Raw genomic sequence first — 22,915 nt, forward strand, 5'->3', positions numbered from 1 at the left:
CGCCCACCCGCGCCTAGCCCGGGCCTAGGGCCAAGAGCCCTGCACCAATTAAATAAAATATTGAGAGGCTAATTTACACCATACACAAACTGCTTATACTCCGGCCCAATCTCAGTTGAACTACGCTGAATATGCTGGCAGAAACTAAGAATTGCATAAACTGTCAATGCCATTTAAATTTACTAAAACCAAGGGACTAACACAGCAACATACCCGCCCTATCATAAAGTTTACCAAAGTCATTAAGGCTGGACTAATCAATGCACGGTCATTAATAAAACACAACACAGAAATGACCAAACTAATGGAAACACACAATCTTGATTTACTTTCCATTACAGAGACATGGGCAGATGATGCCTCAGATTCAGATATAGCATTAGCCATACTGGAAGGATATGCAATCATTCGGGCAGAGAGGAAAGGGAAAAGAGGGGGGGCCTGGCCATCATTTTCCGGGACGAACTGAGAGCCAGGGGCTTGGACCTGGGCAGTAGTCCAGACTGCGAGACCCTATCTTTTCAGATTTCCATCACAGACAACTATACTTGGAAACGTCTCTTGGTTTACAGACCACCTAGGGCTAAATCTCCTTTGATCCAGCTATTAAGCTTGTTCTTAGAATCTAGCATAAAAGACTCAGACTTTACCATCCTGGGCAATTTTAATGTACACTTGACAAGGTAGCGCATTGCTGCTTAAGCGCTTCGCGCTTTTATTGCTGAACTGCTGCTTTTAAAATCCTATTTAGTATTTGATTTAAGTTTTGGGTTATTATTCCTTGTTTTTAAATCGCCCCTTCACTTGCACTATTATCGGTCTTGCACCGCTGCTTGAGCGGGTCCGGTTCCCGGGGTGAGATTACTTTTAGCCGCCATCTTGGAGTGGTGTGGCTGTGTGTTCAGGCGCCATCATCTGCGTGCGCTTTAGTGCGCAGGAGCCAGTGAGGGACACCTATTTAAGGCGAGTCGTCTCTTAGTTCACCCTGACAAGGTAGCGCATTGCTGCTTAAGCGCTTCACGCTTTTATTGCTGAACTGCTGCTTTTAAAATCCTATTTAGTATTTGATTTAAGTTTTGGGTTATTATTCCTTGTTTTTAAATCGCCCATTCACTTGCACTATTATCGGTCTTGCACCGCTGCTTGAGCGGGTCCGGTTCCCGGGGTGGGATTACTTTTAGCCGCCATCTTGGAGTGGTGTGGCTGTGTGTTCAGGCGCCATCATCTGCGTGCGCTTTAGTGCGCAGGAGCCAGTGAGGGACACCTATTTAAGGCGAGTCGTCTCTTAGTTCGCCCTGACAAGGTAGCGCATTGCTGCTTAAGCGCTTCGCGCTTTTATTGCTAAACTGCTGCTTTTAAAATCCTATTTAGTATTTGATTTAAGTTTTGGGTTATTATTCCCTGTTTTTAAATCGCCCCTTCACTTGCACTATTATTGGTCTTGCACCGCTGCTTGAGCGGGTCCGGTTCCCGGGGTGGGATTACTTTTAGCCGCCATCTTGGAGTGGTGTGGCTGTGTGTTCAGGCGCCATCATCTGCGTGCGCTTTAGTGCGCAGGAGCCAGTGAGGGACACCTATTTAATGCTCCTCGCCTAGCGCAGCGGGATCGCGCAGCGGGTTTGCCCTCGCTTAGCCTGAGTCGTGCCAGAGTCCTGCCCGTCTGCGCCCGTCCGCGGCCGGACGAGTAGGACAGGGCAGGACTCCTGTCTCGGTTGGATGGCGGATACGATGATTTGCTACTCCAGGGGCGCGCTTGTGGCCATTAGACAGAGTCTCCTGAGGTGTGAGCTGTCTCGGGTAAGTCCGTTGTCTGGTCCGCATTTGTGTGCTTGTGGCAGGTGGTCGCTTGTGAAGGACTGGACTTTTAACAGAACCAGCGGTGCCAGGGAACAACACCTAAAACCTTCATGGGATACCTGTTCGGCGCACAAGTGACAGAGACACGGGACACTTCCTTCGGCGTTAAAGATCAGCGTTTATTACTGCAGGGAGGCAAAAGTCACAAGAAGTACAACGAATTGTACGTTCTGAGAGTCTGCTTCAAATTGCATATGTGGGTCGCTCCTTTTATACTAGTTTTCGACATAGACTAACATTACGAACAAAAGGTTACAACTCAGTTCCCACAGTAAACGTCAAAAAGCTTCATTCATGGCATCGGAAACCCGGAACACACTGATAATAACGTTTGCCGGTTCCCAACTGTAAATGCACATCTTCCCACCATTAGGCGCATTCCACTCTAGTTGTAAAAGGATGAGGGTAGAGACAAGAACAGCTGCAAGGAAGTCAGACAACAGTAGAGGAGAGAGTGTGAGGGTAATATCGGAAGGCATAATTACAGGATCAAAGGATTCAAGCTGAGCGCATGCGAGGCTGAAACAATAGGCCTCCGTGGGAAGATTACCCTCAAGCGGAGCCACCTGCCTTCGCAGTGTCGTTCCCCCGGTCATAGGAGCTGTATGAAAGGAACCTGCATCTTCCGTAAGGCTTGGGACCTAAAGGGTCACGAGGCGGACATTTTCCTGCTTGCTGACTACGTGAGGGCAAGAAACAAAATGGATGCCGTATCTAAAATGGAACCCAAAGGTTCAATTGTAGAAGCACGTAAATAAGGCGAACCCCGCCAAGTAGTGTAGCGAAAACACGTACATTTACTGAACTCGTCTTTTACGGTTCATAGATACCTTACTTGCCCATATTGGTTCATGCTCGAAACACCGTAATGATTCTCACGGAACCTCAGACGCTCCTTTTGCCCTCATGTAGGCAAGAATTAATCGAAGTCAGAGTTGATCTCGATATTCATCAGGTCATTCAGATGTTGTTGGAACATTATTTTATCCATCAATGCCTCTTTGGTAACAGATGGCCGTCTTATACACGTAGTAGCACAGAGGCCACATAACGCAGGACCACACTGCACACAAAGACAACATGTGAATAGGAACGCCACAACAACCCCTATGACCATCAGAATTTTCCAACCCCACGTCGACATTAGACCCCAAAACCATCCTAGTAGCGTCCAATCTCCCTCGTCCACGTGTATGGACTCTGAGATCTTATGCAACTTCGTGATGGCTTGATAGACAGTTGGAGCATTATCTGGTATGAATATGCAACAACTAGAATGGATGACCTTACAGACTCCTCCCCTATCTGCTAATACTACGTCTAGAACCATACGGTTCTGCAACGTCATAAGCCTATCCGCTTGTAGCTCTGCTGTCAGGTTACCAAGGGCACTTGCAGTTATGTTGGCGGTCGATTCTACCACGCGAGTTAACTGTCTCAGATTCCTGCTATTAACCATAGGGCCCCAAAACGGAAGGAAACCCTTAAAGAAGTCTCCTGCTTCTTGACCGGAAGTATCTTCTTTACTAATGACACCTCTCACAATTCTCTTGTGGTAATCTGAGGCAACAGTAAAAGTCGGTGGCAAAAGATTCGCGATATAACACGTACCCGAAAAGTCATGGGGCAACCATGTATATGCGCGATCATAACATACAAAATAGGTGCCCTTAGCAGTCAGGAAGACAGGGGAAGAGAACATTGGTAAAACATAAGTATCTACAGAAGCACTCTTCCCAAGCTGAGCTCTCGGATTTCGGCCCTGACCCTGCAGACAGAATCGGCCTAGGTGAGGCACAATCCAGATCGGGGATGAGCTTTTGAGCTGTCTATCACCCCCTGATATGCTGTACTCAGCTTCACTAAGGAATTTATAGGCCTGTACTTCCTCCTCTGGGATGAGTGATACGTCAAAGATGTCTCTCTCTAGATCAGCGATCGCTGTCGCCAGAGGCTTGTGGTACGGACCAGGACCAAAACTTGCTGAGCGTGGCTCTCGATGGGGGTAGGAATCTAATGCACTACGGAACATAATTTGAAATGCTCGTGCTGACCCTTGGGAACTATATGGAAGAACCAAATACGGAATACCCCTATCCATGGTATGTGGCATTAACCCACACACCCAACAATTAGTAGTATTAACCACCAACTGATGCTGGTGCAGGAGTTGAACGAAGGAATTGTTCCTAAATTCAGCACGTCTGACTTGTTCATGTTGGGGCAGAAGGTGAAAGGAATGTGGAGAAACAGTGGAAGCGAAATTCAGATTATAGGAAGGCGGAGTAGGTGTAATGGAAGGCAATAATAATTGAATCCCAAAATATACTCCACCCACCAGAAGCATTGAAACAGTTAGGAACAACATATAGATCTGAAATAGAAAACATTTTGTGCAAAACACCTTTGATCTTTGCGCCGACATTTTCTCTCTTTCCGACAGCTTCGAGAAGTCCATCCTCTAAAGTCCGTCCGTGACGTTCTTGACGCACTTCGTTTTGAGTAGCGATTGCCAATTCCCAGGAGTTCCCAGAAATCGACAAAAGAAACCGACCTAGTGTCGATAGCTGCTAAACAGAAGGAAGTACCCGCACGGCCCTACGGCCAACCCAGATGATAGGTCAAAATGAATTATTTTAATTTAATATTAGTCTCTTAGCTGCATGAAGAAAAAAAGGTAAACACAATATAAAATGTCCACAATGTTCATAGCAACAGTAAGTGGTACTGTAAACTCACGAAGGGGAGTAAAAATAGAACTCTTTTATTAGTCTTTATCGCGCGGTCGAAGAAAATATCGACTTTTCCCAGGCTGAGTCTGCTCTTCAAACAATTGTTCTGATGATGAAACAGTATTCAAATGTTCAGGTAACGGATCAGAGCTTGAATTCTCCAATGCTGATGACGAAGTCAAAGTTTCTGATGATTCAGCGTGATTGTCTGATTGCACTGAGTTGTTCTTTATTAACTGAGCATCACCAAATGGCATATATTGCATTGGAACATCCGTCTGAGACGATGAAATGCCCTTTTTCACCCATGTATCGACTGGTAAAGGAAGCGGTATCTTCTTGGTGTGGGTTGCATGAACCCAGTTCTTTCTCCCCTCCAGCCGGACTGCTGTCCTCGTTGCAAGTAGCACTTGATGGGGACCCACGAATCTCGGCTCTAGATTCCGTTTTCGGCCGAAATTCCTGGTAAGTACCCAGTCACCGGGTTGGAGCCGGTGACCAGGACCCTCTGTCTGTGCCGGTAGTGCCTCAAAGATCTGTTGATGAATCAAACTCAATTTAGCAGTCAGATCATAAAGATAGTCAATCAACATTGGGTATTCGATCCTATCAAACTCTTTAGGCCTCGGAACCCCCCAAACATTAGGAGGACGGCCGAACACAATTTCATATGGGCTAAGCCCTACTCGAGAGTGCACGGTCGCCCTTGTCGATAACAGAGCTAGGGGCAGAGCGTCAGGCCATGATAAACCAGTAGTTGCTTGAATTTTTGCAAGTTTCAGTTTCAGGGTACCATTGTATCCTTCTACCAAACCCGCTGATTGTGGATGATTAGCACTGTGAAATTTTTGATTGATACCAAGGCCACGACACACACTCTTCATCACACTTCCCACAAACTCACTTCCGTTGTCCGACCATACAACCCGAGGCATTCCATACCTAGTAAAATACTCTTTGAGCAGAACTTTTGCTGTGGATAGGGCAGTGTTATCCTTAAGAGGGTAAGCTTCAATCCATCTGGAGAATGCACAAACCACAACTAAGACATATTTCAAATTATTGCATCTCTCCATGTGGATGAAATCTAACTGAATAACCTCAAATGGATACGTAGGGGGAGCAAAATGACCAGGTGGAGTGGGAGTGCCCTTACCAGGGTTATACATCAGACACACCATACAATTCTTGACTACTCTCTCCGCACACTTACTAATCCCATCATTCTTCCATACAGGAGACAACAACTTACATATGCCTTTCGAGCTAATATGTGCTATGCCATGAGCCATCGTAACAACAGCAAGTACATACGCATCCGGTAACATCCATCTCTGTTTTTCTGACAAATCAACCCAACATCCAATCTCGTCTAACTTCCCAGTGCTTTCTTTCCATCGAGTCTTTTCCATTTCAGTAGCCTCATTCTGTATCTCCTTCACACTCTCAATTGTGTCCTCACGAACACTAGATTCTGCCGGTCATCTCACTGGACTTGCAACATACATTCGGTTTGTCAAATCTCTAGCAGTCTTCTTGGCAGTCTCGTCCGCAAACGCATTACCGCGGCCAACATCATCCGTCACTTTCCGATGCGCACTACATTTAACTATTGCCACTTCTGTTGGCAACGTAAGTGCTTCCAAAAGATCATTCACAAGTTGTCCATGCTGAATCTTCGTGCCGTGTGACGTAAAGAATCCACGTTCTCTCCACAAACGCCCAAAACTATGCGCCACACCAAATGCATACTGGCTGTCAGTAAACACATTCACCCGTTTTCCCCTAGACAGCACACACGCTCTCGTCAATGCAATTAACTCGGCCGCTTGGGCCGAATTCTGACTCAATCTCGCAGTTTCCACAACCGTACTCAACGTCACTACAGCATACGCAGTCGTTACATCACCATTTGGCAACTTAAAACACAAACCATCCACATACAAAGTACCATCGGGATCTACCAACGGAGTGTTTTTCAGGTCGACACGACCTTTTGTCTCCTCCTTGGTTCTTAAATAACAGTCATGCGGTGCTACATCATCTGATTCCATGCCAATCGGTAACAACGTTGCTGGATTTAACACATTACAACGTTTTATCCGTATATGACTTGCCAAGAGCGTCAGCTCGTAGCCAGACAACCTTGCACTCGTCAAGTGCTGAGTTTTTGTCCGGTTTAAGAGAGTATCGACTGCGTGTGGAACCATTACCGTAAGCATGTTATTCATGACCAGACCAGCAGACTGTCGAATGGATACCGCAGCTGCTGCTGTCGCTCTTAAACAACTCGGCAATGCTCTAGCCACTGGGTCTAAGGTCGAGGAAAAATATGCACATGGTCGTTGCTTATCGCCAAAGTGTTGCGTCAGAACACTCAACGCGCAACCATCCCTTTCGTGAACGTATAGTGTAAACGGCTTACTGTAGTCAGGAGTCCCTAACACAGGAGCCGAACACAACGCATCACGTAATTCAGAAAACCCTTTCTGACACTCTTCAGTCCAAGGCAAAGGAGTCGGGACATCCTTGCACGTGAGAGCTAACAATGGTTTCGCCAATAATGAAAAATTTGGAATCCATTGTCTGCAGTATGACGTAATACCTAAAAAGGTACGTACATCTCTCTGAGTTCTTGGCACAGTCATTCGAGCAATCGCTGCAATTCTCTCTGGGGTCAACCTTCTCCCTTCTTTTGACAATAAGTGACCTAAGTAGGTTACTTCTTGACAACAATATTGCAGCTTGGAAGGTGACACCTTATGATGTAAGTCACACAAATGGTGTAACAACGACACGGTTCTGCAAATAATCTCAGTATCTGCAGCTACTAATAGGTCATCAACATACTGAATCAAAGCCGCACCTGCCGGTAACACAAAGGCATCAAGCTGACTTTTAAGTGCTTGACTGTAGATTGACGGACTCTCACAGTAGCCCTGTGGAGCGCGTTTTAGCCTAAAACTGCGACCACCTAATGTGAATCCGAATAGGTCTCTGCTTTCCTCAGCGATTGGGATGCTAAAGAAGGCATTCTTTAGATCGATCACCGTGAACCAGGAGGCAGAGGCTGGAATCAGGGTCAACAAAGCCATGATATCAGGTACCACGGGAAACTGTGGAACCACAATTTTATTCACTTCTCTTAGATCGATTATGAAGCGATACACAGGAGGTTTAGATGGATCAGTTCGTTTTAAAATAGGTAGCACAGGACTGTTACACACATTTCCCCGAGTTTCTTCAATGACATCCTTTTGGATCAAGTCGTGAATAATCGCCAATAGCGCTCGCTCACCATCAAGAGAAATACGATATTGAGGTAAACGTGGCAATCGTACATTCGGTTTTAATTGGATCACATAAGGAGGGATGTCCAATAGGCCCACATCATTGGGACCCGTGGCCCATAGAGACGCAGGAAGGGAGCTCAATTCCGGTGGAAATGTATCGATCGATAAGTACATAGGAGAAATTACTCTCCGACCTAATGTAAGCTCCACTCCCTCAGGAGAGCAATACAAAGTCGCATATAACCGTTTTAACAAATCCAGACCTAAGAGATTCTCACCACAACCAGTAGATAGAATCAAGGGAGCCTCCAGCTCACGAGGACCAATAGTAAGGGGCAAAGGACTGGAGACTGGATTGCTAACCGGGGCGCCAGAGAATCCAATGGAAACATTTGTTAAGCCGGACAAAGGTGCGCCAGGGAGTTTTGAATGCATGATGGAACTTTTCATTGCACCAGTGTCTAACAGAAAAGGCTCAACGACGCCAGATGTGGCAACTGCAACGTAAGGCCCTCTCTGATCAACCGGAACTGACACTACTCCCTCTCTTTGTCGGTGGCTGTCCTAGTAACGGTCGTCTGACACAATCTCATGTTCCGTGTAATAATCGTCCACATGGTACTGTGCCGATCTATCGGACTTCACATTGCGCTGATCAAAACAATTATTTGCGTCCGATGAATGAAGCGGGCGCTCGTTCTGACTTTGAGCGCTACCACGACCTCTACCTCTAGATGGCTGTTGGGGGCCACCACGACCTCCTCTAGTCGACACACCATTAAGGCGATCACGTAGAGCAGGACAATCATACTTGATATGGCCCTCCCGCCTACAATATGCGCACTGGTTATACCCAAGTGAAGATCTATAGTCAGAGTTGTCAGAACGTGGCTGCATTCTATTGGGCTGTGCTCGTGGTCGATACTGCTGTTGCGAATCATTTTGATTTGTTCGCGGAGGATACGCTTGCTGCAACAAAACCTTTGTTTTGAGCTCCTTCGTTTTCTTATCTGCACGATCACTGTCTTCCTTTTCCCTATTCTCGTAGTATTGAGCCGTCGCTAATATCTGTGCGGTGGTTGAAACAGCCCATGCACTTTCTGAATTCTTCAATTTGTTGCATAGCTCAGGCAACAAATTCGACACGAACTTGTCGACAAATAACCGCTGACCTCCCTCAGTGCCCATATCCTGACCACTGTGGTCAACAAACGCTTCCTCAAACCTTGTAAAGAAATCCGAGACACTCTCGTCTTTCTTTTGCTTACATGCTGATAATTTATCCCAGTTCACCCTCATCGCCGGCATGAGAGTTTTCATAAGTGTAATGATTTTCTGAGGTAAATCTAAAATCAACTGATCAGGTTTAGCCCCACCAACTTGTAATGCATCAGCCGCTATTAGTGCAGCCCAATCACCACCTAACTCATTTGCGTGATTTGCTTGGCGAATTTTCGCCCAAACTGGTTGTGGTACAACATTACCAAACAACATGTCGATATCGGCAAGGTTCATAACAGAAGCTTCCACCAATTGGGATAGTTCCTTATAATAACCAGCCGGATTCTTACGTGGATCAGGCAAAGATTGTTTTACTTGCAATACTTCTGATTGTTTCCATGGGAGGTGTATCCACACTCTTCGAAAGTGCGGTAAGACCGGAGGGTGAGCTTGTGGATCACCAGGCACCCAAAGTGGCGGAACCTCTCTCATAGGATACTGACCAGGAGCCGCTTTCCAATTCTCAGAGTCATCATCAAACGATACTTGAGAAGGCATTGTCGACCTATGGGCTAACAATCGCTCTAAGGCACGTCGTACATCTCCACCTACAATCATACCATTCGAAAATTGACTCTGAAGCTCAGTTATATCGGGCGGTACAATGTCTACATCATTATTATACCATCCTTCTCTCAAAAAGTTACACATTTCTTCAAACACGAATCTCTGCGTAGGCTCATTAAACTGAGAGAACGTGTCGAAAACCATGCGTGGAGTGTAGTTTGCAGGGTGTCTTATCCATCTATGTGCCATAGTTACTAACGTCTCTTTTTCCCTTCCACTAGGGATCTGACTCCGTCTCTGGGGAGTTTCGGAAAGATCGGACGGAAATAACTGTCCAGTAAGCGGTGAATAAAGGGTAGCAACAGCGTTAGGGATTCGATTACGAACAGAAGGAGAAGAAGAAAGAAGAACAGGAGAAACAACATTAGAAGTGAAGATAGGCATAGTAGGAGCAGGCAAGGTAGTCGGGGTAGCAGTGATAGGAGGCTGAGGAGGTATAGGCACGGGAACAGTAGGAGGGACGACTGTAGGACCGGCAACGGGCTGACCAGCAGCCGCCGGAACGACAGGAGGAACAACAGGAGGAACTACAGGAGGAACAACAGGAGCCGTAGCACCCTGTGCATATGGAGGTGGCGAGTTCATGAAATACGTTAACAGGGGATCCTCCTTAGGGTCCTCCTCTTTCTTATCAGAACTGGCTGGTAAAGCCGGATAACATTTGTCTATCCTCATGTGGTGTAATCTAGTAGAAACTTCAAATTCTGATTCTTCTCTATCTTGCTGACATTGTCTTACAAGTTGCATTATCGGGGTCATACCATCTTTTTTATTCTTTTTAGACTGCTTTTTTTCTTTCTGCTTGGCCTCTTTACGCCACACCCGGAAGGAATCAAACATAGCTGGCCTAGCTTTCCTTTTAAACAATTTAGCTTCAAGATTATCTAAGATCGTGAGATCAAAACTTCCATGTGGTGGCCAACTAAGGACACCATCCTTTTTCGTGTAACGGACCCAGTATTTATTATATATAATAGGGCCCACACCGTGTCGACTATAGAGCTCATATATCGGAGTTCCAACTGGAGGTATCGGACACGAGTCCTCCAACCGGGAATCCATTGCGCAACATTTGAAGAAACCAAGAAAACCACTATGGCTAGGCATCGTGCACACTAACCTAGTATCAAACTTCAAGGGTTACCGAAGCGCTAAATCTTCGTGAAACACAAAACCCTCGGTTTTTGGCAATTGCAACTGTCAAATAACCACTAAGAACCTCAACTAAGAACCACAAATGCAATGGAACCATGCATACAACAAAGCTTCATTAAGCTCAACAACAACTAAGGACACTGGGAGCGACCCACCAAAATACTTAACTGAGAGCACAATGGCGTCACCAGGAAGGCCCGTCTATCATCTCGCTTATACGAAAGGTCTACGCCGGGCACCGAAACAGGTCGACAGTCAGGGCATCGGTCCGTCGCAGCCGTCAGGAGGCGGGAATCTTCGCGGGAAAAATCTTCGGACCACTTATTTCGACAACAGGATCGATGAAGCGGGGTGCACCTTTTCCTCGGAAATTTCACACGAAGTTCCTCACGATCGTCAGGCTTTGGACCGGTACCGCTGATGTCGCCCCACGTTGGGCGCCAAACTGAAGGACTGGACTTTTAACAGAACCAGCGGTATGTATGTATGTATGTATGTATGTATTTTAATGCTTGTTAAGCGCAGCTGTCACCCAGCGGGTATCCTGGCGCTGCCAGGGAACAACACCTAAAACCTTCATGGGATACCTGTTCGGCGCACAAGTGACAGAGACACGGGACACTTCCTTCGGCGTTAAAGATCAGCGTTTATTACTGCAGGGAGGCAAAAGTCACAAGAAGTACAACGAATTGTAAGTTCTGAGAGTCTGCTTCAAATTGCATATGTGGGTCGCTCCTTTTATACTAGTTTTCGACATAGACTAACATTACGAACAAAAGGTTACAACTCAGTTCCCACAGTAAACGTCAAAAAGCTTCATTCATGGCATCGGAAAACCCGGAACACACTGATAATAACGTTTGCCGGTTCCCAACTGTAAATGCACATCTTCCCACCATTAGGCGCATTCCACTCTAGTTGTAAAAGGATGAGGGTAGAGACAAGAACAGCTGCAAGGAAGTCAGACAACAGTAGAGGAGAGAGTGTGAGGGTAATATCGGAAGGCATAATTACTGGATCAAAGGATTCAAGCCGAGCGCATGCGAGGCTGAAACAATAGGCCTCCGTGGGAAGATTACCCTCAAGCGGAGCCACCTGCCTTCGCAGTGTCGTTCCCCCGGTCATAGGAGCTGTATGAAAGGAACCTGCATCTTCCGTAAGGCTTGGGACCTAAAGGGTCACGAGGCGGACATTTTCCTGCTTGCTGACTACGTGAGGGCAAGAAACAAAATGGATGCCGTATCTAAAATGGAACCCAAAGGTTCAATTGTAGAAGCACGTAAATAAGGCGAACCCCGCCAAGTAGTGTAGCGAAAACACGTACATTTACTGAACTCGTCTTTTACGGTTCATAGATACCTTACTTGCCCATATTGGTTCATGCTCGAAACACCGTAATGATTCTCACGGAACCTCACTTGAGGCCCCCGCCCCTTCTTGCTTTATTGGTGAGGAGTCTGTCACTGGAAGGAAACGCTCCCGGCACGATTTTAGTGTCTGGAACTTGAACGTTAGGTCGATGGTGAAACATTATCAGGACATTTATGACCTAATTGAAAAGGAATTACCTGATATTTTTTGTTTGACTGAGACCTGGTTACAGGAGGCTGACTCGGCTATTCTCAATATGGCTTTCCCCTCTGAGTATTCGGTCTACACACTCAATCGCTCCGCTAGAGGTGGGGGAATAGCACTTGCTGTCAAATCCTGTAACCCTTGTGATTGGAAAGGTCAAAAAATCGTAGGCTGCGAATGTGCCTCGTTTAAGATCTCCATCACCCCCCATTTTTCCTTCTCGGGTTTATTGATTTACCGCCCTCCAGGTAGCGATGTGGCATTCAGGGAGGCTCTCCCAGATACTATTAGCACGCTAGCTGTTGGGTGCGCTAACTTTTCTATTCTCAGGGATTTGAATCTCCATTTTGACAACCTGACCGCGCCGACTGTGAGTAGCTTTCAGGCTGACCTTGAGGCCTTGCAGCTGTCTCAATGGATTACGTATCCCACCCATGTAGGTGGACATACCCTGGACCCCTTCTTCACGAATCTCCCAGACGTAAGGGTTTCTATGCCTTCCCCCGTGGCCTGGACGGATCACTTTTTGGTGAGGATCCAGTGTCCATTATATGAGCCCCCTCTTAAACCTACGATCCGAGTTGTCCCCAGACGTCATTGGACCAAACTCAAACTTGAGGACTTCCACCGCCTGCTGTCCGAGGACCCGTTGGGCCCGTTAGACACTGCGGAAACAGGTTATGACCGTTTCTGTGATTGGGTTACCAGGGCCCTTGATTCCCTTATCCCGGTGGCCTTGAGCAAACGTGGACTAAGGGACCCTAGTCCTTGGTATGATGGCTCTCTGCGTGCGCTCAAAAGCACGTGTAGGCGCGCTGAGAGAGAATGGCGGAAAAATTATGAGATCAGTAAAAAAGCCGTGTATCTGGCCACCGTCAAATGCTACCATCGTGCTGTTTGCAGAGCTCGTGCGGCATTCTATGCTCTCTAATTCCGCAACAGCACTAATCAATCTAAAACCATTTTTAAGGCTCTCAAGGATCTGGTGGCAAAAAAGGCCTCTGCGAATGAATCTTGTTCCAGTTCGCATTGTGAAACCTTAGCGGCCTTTTTCTTGGAAAAAGTCCAAGCCATATATCGAGCCTTTCCTTCGGTTATGCCCTCTGGTGATGGGCTTTCTAGCCCCCCAGTGCAAGAGGTGTTACATTCTTTTCCTAGCTTAACACCTGAAAGTTTTAAAAATCTGGCCCAGCAAGTTAAGTCCGGGTCTCCGGCTGACCCGTTACGGACAGCTTTGTTTAGACACATGGCATCTCCTGAGCATTCGCCGATCTGCTCCTTGATTAACATCTTGCTCGCATCTGGGTCGGTTCCCGCCAAGTGGAAACAGGCAGTGGTTATGCCCATTTTGAAGAAGCCGTCCTTGGATGCCAGCAAGCCTGAGAATTATCGCCCGATATCACTCCTCCCTTGGCCAGCAAATGTAGCGGAGGTGCACGTTAACACTGCCCTCTCTGACCATCTCTCGCGTGCCAACATCTTGGACGCGACGCAGAATGGATTCCGAGCGGGTCATAGCACAGAGACCGCCCTCCTTTATATGGTGGAACATCTGCGCTCTGTGCTCGATGCGGGTCAAACGGCGGCGCTTGTTTTATTAGATCTTAGCGCCGCCTTTGACACCGTCTCGCACGGGATTCTTCTGCAACGCCTGGAGGATGCTGGTATCGTTGGCTCTGCTCTCCAGTGGTTCCGCTTTTTTCTTGCTGACCGATCTTTTTGCGTGGCTGTCCCGCCCCATCAGTCTAAATTCTATCCCCTGGATCTTGGTGTGCCTCAGGGATCCTCGCTGAGCCCCACGCTTTTTAACCTTTACGTGAGACCGCTGGCTGAGGTCGTCAAGCGGTGGGGTATGACCATGGTGTCATACGCTGACGACACCCAGCTGGCGGTTACGCTCAGCGGGGATTCAGCGTTGGATGCCCCAAGATTCCAGAATGGACTACGGGCGGTCGCCAGCTGGATGACGTCCAACTGCCTCCAACTGAACGCAAAAAAGACGGAGATTATGATCTTCGGTAAGCAAGCGGAACTCTGGGGCGATACGTAGTGGCCTTCAGAGCTTGGTCCCACCCCGACTCCGGTTTCGGAGATAAAAAACCTCGGGGTGTGGTTAGATCCCACTCTCAGCTTTGTCTGCCACACTAAGCGCACTGCTGCCTGCTGCTTTGGCGTCCTGCGTAGCCTAAGACCTGTGTTAAAAATTTTCGATGCTTCGACCAGGCAGCTTATTGTGCAGGCGACGGTGATCTCTCGGCTTGACTATGCCAGCTCCCTTTTGGTAGGGTTAAATCAGGCCGAAATCACTCGTCTTCAACGCGTGCAAAATGCGGCCGCCAGAGCAGTTGTGGGGCTGCCCAGGCTTTGCTCCACTGCGAACACCTTGCGCTCTCTCCATTGGCTGCCGATTAAGCAGAGGATCCAATTCAAAGTGCTTTGCATGTCTCACAAGATCCTCAAGGGCTCCCCTGCTCAGATTCTTTTGAATCTTTTGTCTCTTTATGTTCCAGCCCGATGTCTGCGCTCCTCGGACCTTGAATTAGCAGTAGTCCCCCGGTTTAAGCGCAGCCGTGCTGGCGACCGTTCTTTTCGAGTACGTGCTGCGGCTTTGTGGAATTCCCTTCCTGTAGAGATACGTACCCTCGGTGATCTGCTTTCGTTTCGCAGGGCCGTTAAGACCCTCTTATTTCCCTAATCTGTTTTCCCCTGGTCTCTCCTTTTAGCTGTGTTATGTTGGTACCTTGTCAGGCGCCAGGACGCTCCTTTGCTGGAGCAGCTGTGCGCGTAATAAATGCTCATAACATAATATAACATAACATACACTTAGAAAAGAGCTCAGATAGAAATACAATAACATTGACTGGTGCAATGTCTAATTTATCCATGGAGCAGATTATTAAGGAAGACACGCGTGTGGCGGGGCACACCCTCGATGGGATCTTCACCTCAAACACTAACATTGAGTTGATGGAAATACAGCCCGTTACTTGGTCAGACCATAGAGTAATAAAATGTACTTTAAAGTTAGAGCAGGTCACAGATACGACGACTCCCCAGCCTAGGTATGTCACCATCCAGGACTGGACTAAGATTGACACTCCTAAATTACAGGAGCAACTCTCCACGACCAATTCGGAACTAGAGTTAGACAGCAACCTAGCAGCCAATCAGTTTTTCAGTTGAATGAACTCAGCAGTCAAGATAGCAGTCCCTCTGAAAAAGATCACCTGAAGGAGAAAAAAACCATCACAACCATGGTTTTCCGACAAACTGAAGGCGCAAAAAGAAAATTATAGAAGGGTGAAAAGAAAATGGAGATTCAATTACGAACAATGGTTGAAAGAAGAATACAGAACCTCCCTAGCATTTTACAAAAAACTAATCCTAGAAGAAAAAAGTAATTATTTTATACAAAAAATAAATGAGGCCAAGAATTTCAGCAAGGAACTATTTACCACTGTAAAAAAACTAACAATCCTTAACTCCAACAAACGGATGGAGGGCAGCACTGAACTATGCAACAGTCTAGGTCAGTTTTTCATAGACAAAGTCAACTCTGTCTACGTTTCCTTTAAAATGTCCGAAAAGTCCGCGGCCTCACAGTCATGCATAGATCTCAAACAGGGACCGGCCACCGTGATTCCTAATCCGACGGGTAATTTTATGCCCCCATCAGTTGAACAGATTAAACAGGTTGTAATGACTACTAGGTCTGGGGGCCTATCGGACCTGTGTCCCCCCAAGGTGATGCACCTGGTTCCAGATCTACTGAGCGAACAACTAGCTCTGGTCTTTACAAACATAATTAAATCTGGCTGTTTCCCAGAGGCCTGGAAAATGGCATCAGTTCTGACACTGCTAAAAAAGCCAAATTTAGATCCGCAGGAACCTGGAAACTATAGACCAATATCGAGAATCCCCTTCGCAGCCAAAGTACTGGAAAAATTAATGAATAAGCAATTATCACAATTTTTAACATCTGGAAATGCACTAGATCACTCACAATATGGGTTCCGAGAGGAAGATGGAACGGAAACAGCACTGCTTATGGCAGTGGAGGAACTCAGGAGTGTATTAGATGCTGAAGGGAGGGCCGCCTTGATTTTATTAGATCTCTCGGCGGCTTTCGATCCTGCTCTTAGATGCGATTCGATTTCGATTCGGCTCTTAGATTCGGATCTTAGATTCGGCTCTTAGATTTCGATTCGGCTCTTAGATCCTGCATATAAATAAGATCGTTGAGGATTATTCCAACCACCTCGCGCCAGTCAGTCACATCTATTGGAGCCCTTCACCGAACCCCGTCATTTCTTCAAGAGGATCCACGGCAGCGCGTCACGAAAAACCCGATATGCAGTGTATACAGGATCTAAGAGTTTGTCGGCAACCGGATATGTAGCAGCAAGGACCCTTGAGATAGATTCAGTCTGAGTATATTATTGGGAGCAGCAAGTCCTGGAAGCGATATAATTAAAGAAAATACAAATTGAGCCGTTGAAGGTACGATTTTTGAAGGAAATACGGGACATAGCGGAACACTGACTTATTTGATAGGACAGCGTTACTTGATCCACTTCTAAGTACAAAACTTAGGAGGGATTGTGGTTTTTTCAACTATCCCGTCATTCAATACATCTAATACTGGTTGGATGCTTTCAAACAATAGAACATCTGTGAAGTTGCATCTCTTCCCCAGGTTGAGTAGACACCCTTTTTATAAGATTCGAAATCTGGCAGGTCCTGAAGAAGGTGGCACTTCTACAGTGTTCTAGCCACCGAAACGTGTCGACTATTGCCTGGTTAAGATCCTGCTCCATGCAGTAGCTGGATTTGGTCAACTTAACTACTGTACCATCCTGTAGCAGATCCTCCCAGAATTATGTTAGGTGTGTGAAAGTGGGTTTTTTGATGGTGAGAATGTTTGGTATGATTGGTGTTATGTGAATTTGGTGTGTGTGTCTCTCCTCTTGGGGTTGTCAATTGTCCTTATAGATTGCTTTTGTATATTGTCTATATGTGTATTTTGATTTTGTAAAAATTTGTACATTAGTGTTTTATAAATTGTACAAAAATGTTTATATTAAAAAGATAATAATTTTTGCAAAAGAAATACATTTTTCAAAAAAAGACAAATAAAATATTTTCGTGAATTATTGGTGTTTTTGCACAGCCTTTATGATGCCTTACATTTAGAATTGTTACCATGTTAATGTAAAATAATTGCAGGTCGCGAGGGAGATTTTTTTGCTTTGTTGTTTCTGTATTTCCCCTCTTCTCCCCGACCTTTTTCGTGATATTGAAGAGGGGGTCCCCTTTATATTGCGTAACATCAGCAGGTTTTGTCATCGCCTGCGACTAACCATTTTCGGCAGAGGTCAAAAGCTGGAATACCTCCTGAGTGTTGTTTTGTTGTTTATGAATTTTCATTTTCGTAGATTTTGAATAAAAGTTGCCCAGTATGACTGTCACTCTAAAGCGTGGTAAGAATTACTTTAAAGCTAATTATTTGTGAGCTTTTCTAATGTACTGGAGTTGGGCTTTGAATGCTTGGTTTATCAAAGAATGCCTTCTCCTTATATTTTTTTATACACACAAACACAACTCAGATGAATTACTGAGGGAAAACTAACCTTGAAATCAAAACTCATTTTATGTGTGTAATAAGTATCTAGGTATAAACCAGCCATTAACCTTTAGCTCCCTATGCAACACAACAATATAGAGTATGAGTATGTAATATGACAGTCAACAGGCTGTGTTACAAATTCATATAAGGACTCGTTGACTATTTTCATTGTAATTGAATAACAATTTGAGAGCCGCATTTCTGCAAATATTTAAGTTTCCTACAAGGATGTTGCAAGCTTTCTCTACAGGCGGGCAGCATACTAGCTTCTTATTTTGTTTTCTTTTTTGAAGGTGGGCTAAAGTGTCTAATCTGTAGTTTCGTTTATGGCACAAAATGGGAATTCAGTAGACACCTGAAGAACAAGCACGGGTTAAAGTTACTAGAAAACGAAACCTTCAAAAACTGGGAGGTAAGAGCTTATTTTGTAGTTCAAATTTTGTACTGATATTTTAAAGTGAAAACATCACATACATACACGTCGAAGTAAAAATCAATTAGTAATTCACAATAAACAAGAGCTAATATAATCTATGATGGGGAAAGGGGTAGTAGTGAAACAAAGGGTATCACAGAACTCAAACGATGTTGCAGTGCGTTGTTCATAAATTCATCTGAATCACAAATACAGATTCCTCAAAACTAAGATAATGGACAATCCCAGATTCATTCCTCTCCTTGTAAAATTAACCCACTCCCACTAAATATAATAAGATAAACACGTTGATGACTTACATTTAGAAGTAACTGATTGAACCCCAAAGCTATTAGAGAATTGTATAATTTATCTTAATCTTTGTTTAGAAAAAAATTCCACCTTTAAAAGTTACACGTAAAACATAAATATGAAAAATCTTGTTTTGGAAGCAAAAATGTATAATTAACAATATACTAGTGTATTTAGTTCACACAACACATTTTAAAATGGGATGCATTGTAAAGTTTATATACCATTTACTGTTCACATAGTTTATGAACTTGGGAAGGGCATCTTGACTTTAAAAATCTTTACAGTAACACACATACAGTAACGTATAAACACTATATGAACATGTTAATAATGTTAGTAAATACAATCGAGAGGGTTTCATATTAATAAAGCAATAGAGATGCTAGCTCTATAGAATGCTGTTTTATTACTGTTGTAATTATAGAAACAATTGTAGTCTGTTGTTTTTGGCCATTGATGCCCACTTTAGACACCTTGGGTATTTTAACACAAGCATGATGAACATTGAGAATGTCATGAATGTTTAATGTGGGAGGATGATCCCCGTCACTGTTTGTGTTTTTTGTTTACTGTTAGAAATGGGGTCTCTAGTTGGCAATGATTTGTCCCCTGTCCAAATTGCACACCTAAGATAACCCCTGATCACCCCCTTGGTAGCTTGGCACAGATCAGTCAGGCTTATTCCAGAGGCAATGTGTAAAGTATTTGTATACACACACACACACACTCAGTAACAGTGAAAACACTTCAAAATGACTTCACAGCAGTTTAGAGAAAAAGAGAATATTTATTTGAATAAACAAACACTAAAACAACAAAAATCCCACATGCACAAGTCAAGATACGAATTTTAAAAGAGACAAAGACAAGCAAGTGCACCTAGGCCCTAGTAGCCACGAGTCAAAAGAAAGCACATGAAGCATAGCCCAGGTTTTGGATATAGAGTTAGCACAGAGTTAGAACAAAACCACCTTAGATTTAGGAAAAAACTGAAGACCCTCCTCTTTCCATGAGCACTACCCCCCCCTGATCGCCCACTCTCCGGGATGATAGTTACCAGCGCCGGGATGCCCTAGGGTAGCTGTTGCGCTCTATAAAACCCATAATCAAATCAAATCAAATCAGAGTCAAGGCTACCCGCTGGAGTAGGTGCCACTGCATAATCAAAAACAATGAAAAAGGCCTGCACTCTCCTTTGCGTTGTCCATTCCTCCGCCTCAGCTATATGTCGGGGCGTCGCAGAACATGAACTAAAAACTCCCACACCCGCCCCTACTCCCTCCCCCCTCCCCAGTGGTGGTAGCCAAATTCACACACGCACAGTCATCTGGATGGATAACACTTATACTTGAAATAAATGAAGAGCTCGCACCGTAGGCGGGCAGACCGCAGATGGCAAGCCTTTGGAGAGAAAGCGGACTAGGGGGCCCCAGCGAAACATGAAGTTTTTAAAATCGCTTAGGAAGATATCAGCCATGCGTTCCATGCTCAACAACTTCCACAATCTCGCATGCCACAGGGAAATCGCTGGGGCTTCTTTTTTCTTCCAGGCCGCTGCTAGGGTCAGTTTGGCCGCTCCTATACATAGCCAAAGTATCTTTTTGTCCGCCCTGGTTTGGTGTTCAAGATCCGGATCCCGAAGGCCCAGCAAAATATGGGCCATCGAATCCGCGATCGGGTAGCCCAGAATCTCCTTGATATGGGATAGGATCTCCTCCCAATAGGGACGGATGACAGGGCAGTCCCACCAGATGTGGCTGAAGTCTCCCAGCAGGCCAAAGGCTCTCCAACATCTATCCGAAGAGCCTGGAAAAATCCGGCTCAATTTAGCCGGATATAAGTACCAGTCCATCATCGTTTTAAGATGGGCCTCCCTAAGCTCCACCGAATGGTTGTGTTTGGCTATATCATGCCACAGGTGGGACCACTCCCCATCCGAGATACTGCATTCGAGGGGCTCCTCCCAAAGGGCCATGTATCGCGGTCTAGGGAAAATAGTCATAGAAAGCAGGAGGCTATAGAGGAAATAAATGACACCCCGCATGGTGGAGGTCCTAGAGAGGAAGGCCTCGAAGGGGGTCAGCGGTCTGGTGGCTGCATCTCTGACCGAGGGGGACAGTGCCCAATGGAGTAATTGGGTATGGCGGAACCGCTCCGACTGTTGGACCTCGTAATCCCGCATACAGTTGTCAAAAGCGAGCGGGGCAAAGCCATGGAACAAGTGGGTGAGAGCTAGGCAGCCCCCCGCCCTACAGGCATCAAAGGGACCTTCCCATGCAGCAGGCGGAAAGGCAGGATTAAAGTGTATAGGCGGAAAGGGGGACGGGAATGACGTCCAACGCTCATCACCAGAGACCGAGTCCCAGACTTTCAAAGTAGTGCCGGTGGGGGTACTAATGTATGCGTTCTTGGGCCTATCACCTTTGGGTTTCCACACTAAGTCCCATATCGTTCTCCCCGCTACACTCCTATCCATTTGCAACCAATGTTTCTCCGAAGTAGGTTGGGACCACTCCACCAATACCCGCAATTGTGCCGCCTTGTAGTATAAGTGCATGTCGGGAATGCCCACCCCTCCCTCCTTCCTCGGGCGCCGGAAAGTGGCAAATGAAAAACGAGCACGACCCCCCTGCCAGATGAAGCGGAGCATCAGTGTTTTAATACGGCGGAAGAAGTCCCCATCAAGAACAATAGGGAGCGCATGAAAGAGGTATAAGAGCTTAGGAAGAAGGGTCATTTTGAGCGCATGGATTCTACCCAGCCAAGATATGTACAGTGGTTGCCAACAGGCCAGGTCTCCCTGCACCTTCGCTAATAGGGGGGGGAAGTTGGCAGAGTACAGCTTCCCAATCGTGGGAGTCAGATGGATCCCCAGATACAGTATGGAGGAGAGGGTCCATGGCAGAGGCGTGAGTGGCCGGAGGCGGTCCACCTCTGCCGACGAGAGCGTGAGGTTGAGAATGTAGGACTTATCGTAGTTGATCTTAAAGCCCTCCACTTCTTCAAAGCGCGATAGGGCTTCCTGAATGTGGGGTAGGGAGTGAGCGGGGTCCGAAAGGGAAAGTAGGACATCATCAGCGAACAGGGTGATCTTGTGTTGTTACCCAGTGAAGGGCAGGACCCGAATATCCGGGTTCTCCCTCACAGCTAGTGCCAGAGGTTCGATGCTCAAAGCAAAAAGCAGGGGGGAAAGAGGGCAGCCCTGCCTAGTGCCTCGCGAATGTGTAAAGAACTCCGACAGATGTCCGTTAACCGTTACCCTAGACCGGGGGCTGCTGTAATTTGCTTTAAGCATCGCTATGAATTTGGCCGAGAAGCCAAACGCCGTCAAAGTTTGGAACAAGAAGCTCCAATCCACCCGGTCAAAGGCCTTCTCGGCGTCAAGGCCCACTAGGACCGCTGGAATCTTGAACCTGTTGGACTTCTCGTTCAGATGGATCACTCTCCTGGTGTTGTCGTGAGTCTGGCGCCCTTTAATGAACCCAGACTGGTCCGGGTGAATGAGTGCCGACATCAAGTCCTGGAGCCTGTTCGCGATGATGGATGAATACAACTTGGCATCTACGTTAAGTAGGGCTATTGGTCTATACGATGAGCACTTAGACGGGTCCTTCCCTGGTTTGGGGATGACCGATATGATAGCTTCCGCCATGGAGCCCGAAGTCATTGCCTGTCTCCGCCATGGTATTAAAAAGTTGTACCAAAAAGTCAGCCACTTCACGGCGAAGGTTTGATAAAAGATAGCTGTAAACCCATCCGCTCCAGGAGCCTTATGGGGCTTCAGAGCTTTAATGGCAGTCAAGACCTCTTCCCTGGTGAAGGGGGCAGTGAGCAGCTCGTTCCACTCCGCGGATTCCCGAGGGAGCGGGAGCGCGTCTATGTAATCTCTTTGCTCCCCGGGGTCAAGGGTATCCCCCGAGTACAATGCTGCATAGAAATCACCGAAGAGGCCAGCCTTGGCCTCATCACTATGCGTCAAGGTCCCTGCCGCGTCTTGGATACCCCCTATGTATTCCCTCTCCCTCTTGTCTCGAAGTTGGCAGGCCAAGTGTTTCCCTACTTTGTTCCCTTGTGAATAGGAGAGGCGCCGCAATTTCAG

At 46.3% G+C, this 22,915-nt stretch overlaps 1 protein-coding gene across 1 annotated transcript in view; it reads left to right on the plus strand.

Moving 5' to 3' along the window:
* The window catches only part of ZFAT (zinc finger and AT-hook domain containing), a 985,201-nt gene that overhangs the window by 789,000 nt on the left and 173,286 nt on the right, over positions 1-22,915 (plus strand). The window contains exon 13 of the mRNA XM_078686715.1: positions 18,380-18,498. Coding sequence (XP_078542841.1) covers positions 18,380-18,498 — 119 coding nt within the window. The remainder of the gene's footprint in view (positions 1-18,379; positions 18,499-22,915) is intronic.

The sequence above is a fragment of the Lissotriton helveticus genome, chromosome 4_1 (genome assembly GCF_964261635.1).
Source record: "Lissotriton helveticus chromosome 4_1, aLisHel1.1, whole genome shotgun sequence".
Classification (NCBI taxonomy): domain Eukaryota; kingdom Metazoa; phylum Chordata; class Amphibia; order Caudata; family Salamandridae; genus Lissotriton; species Lissotriton helveticus.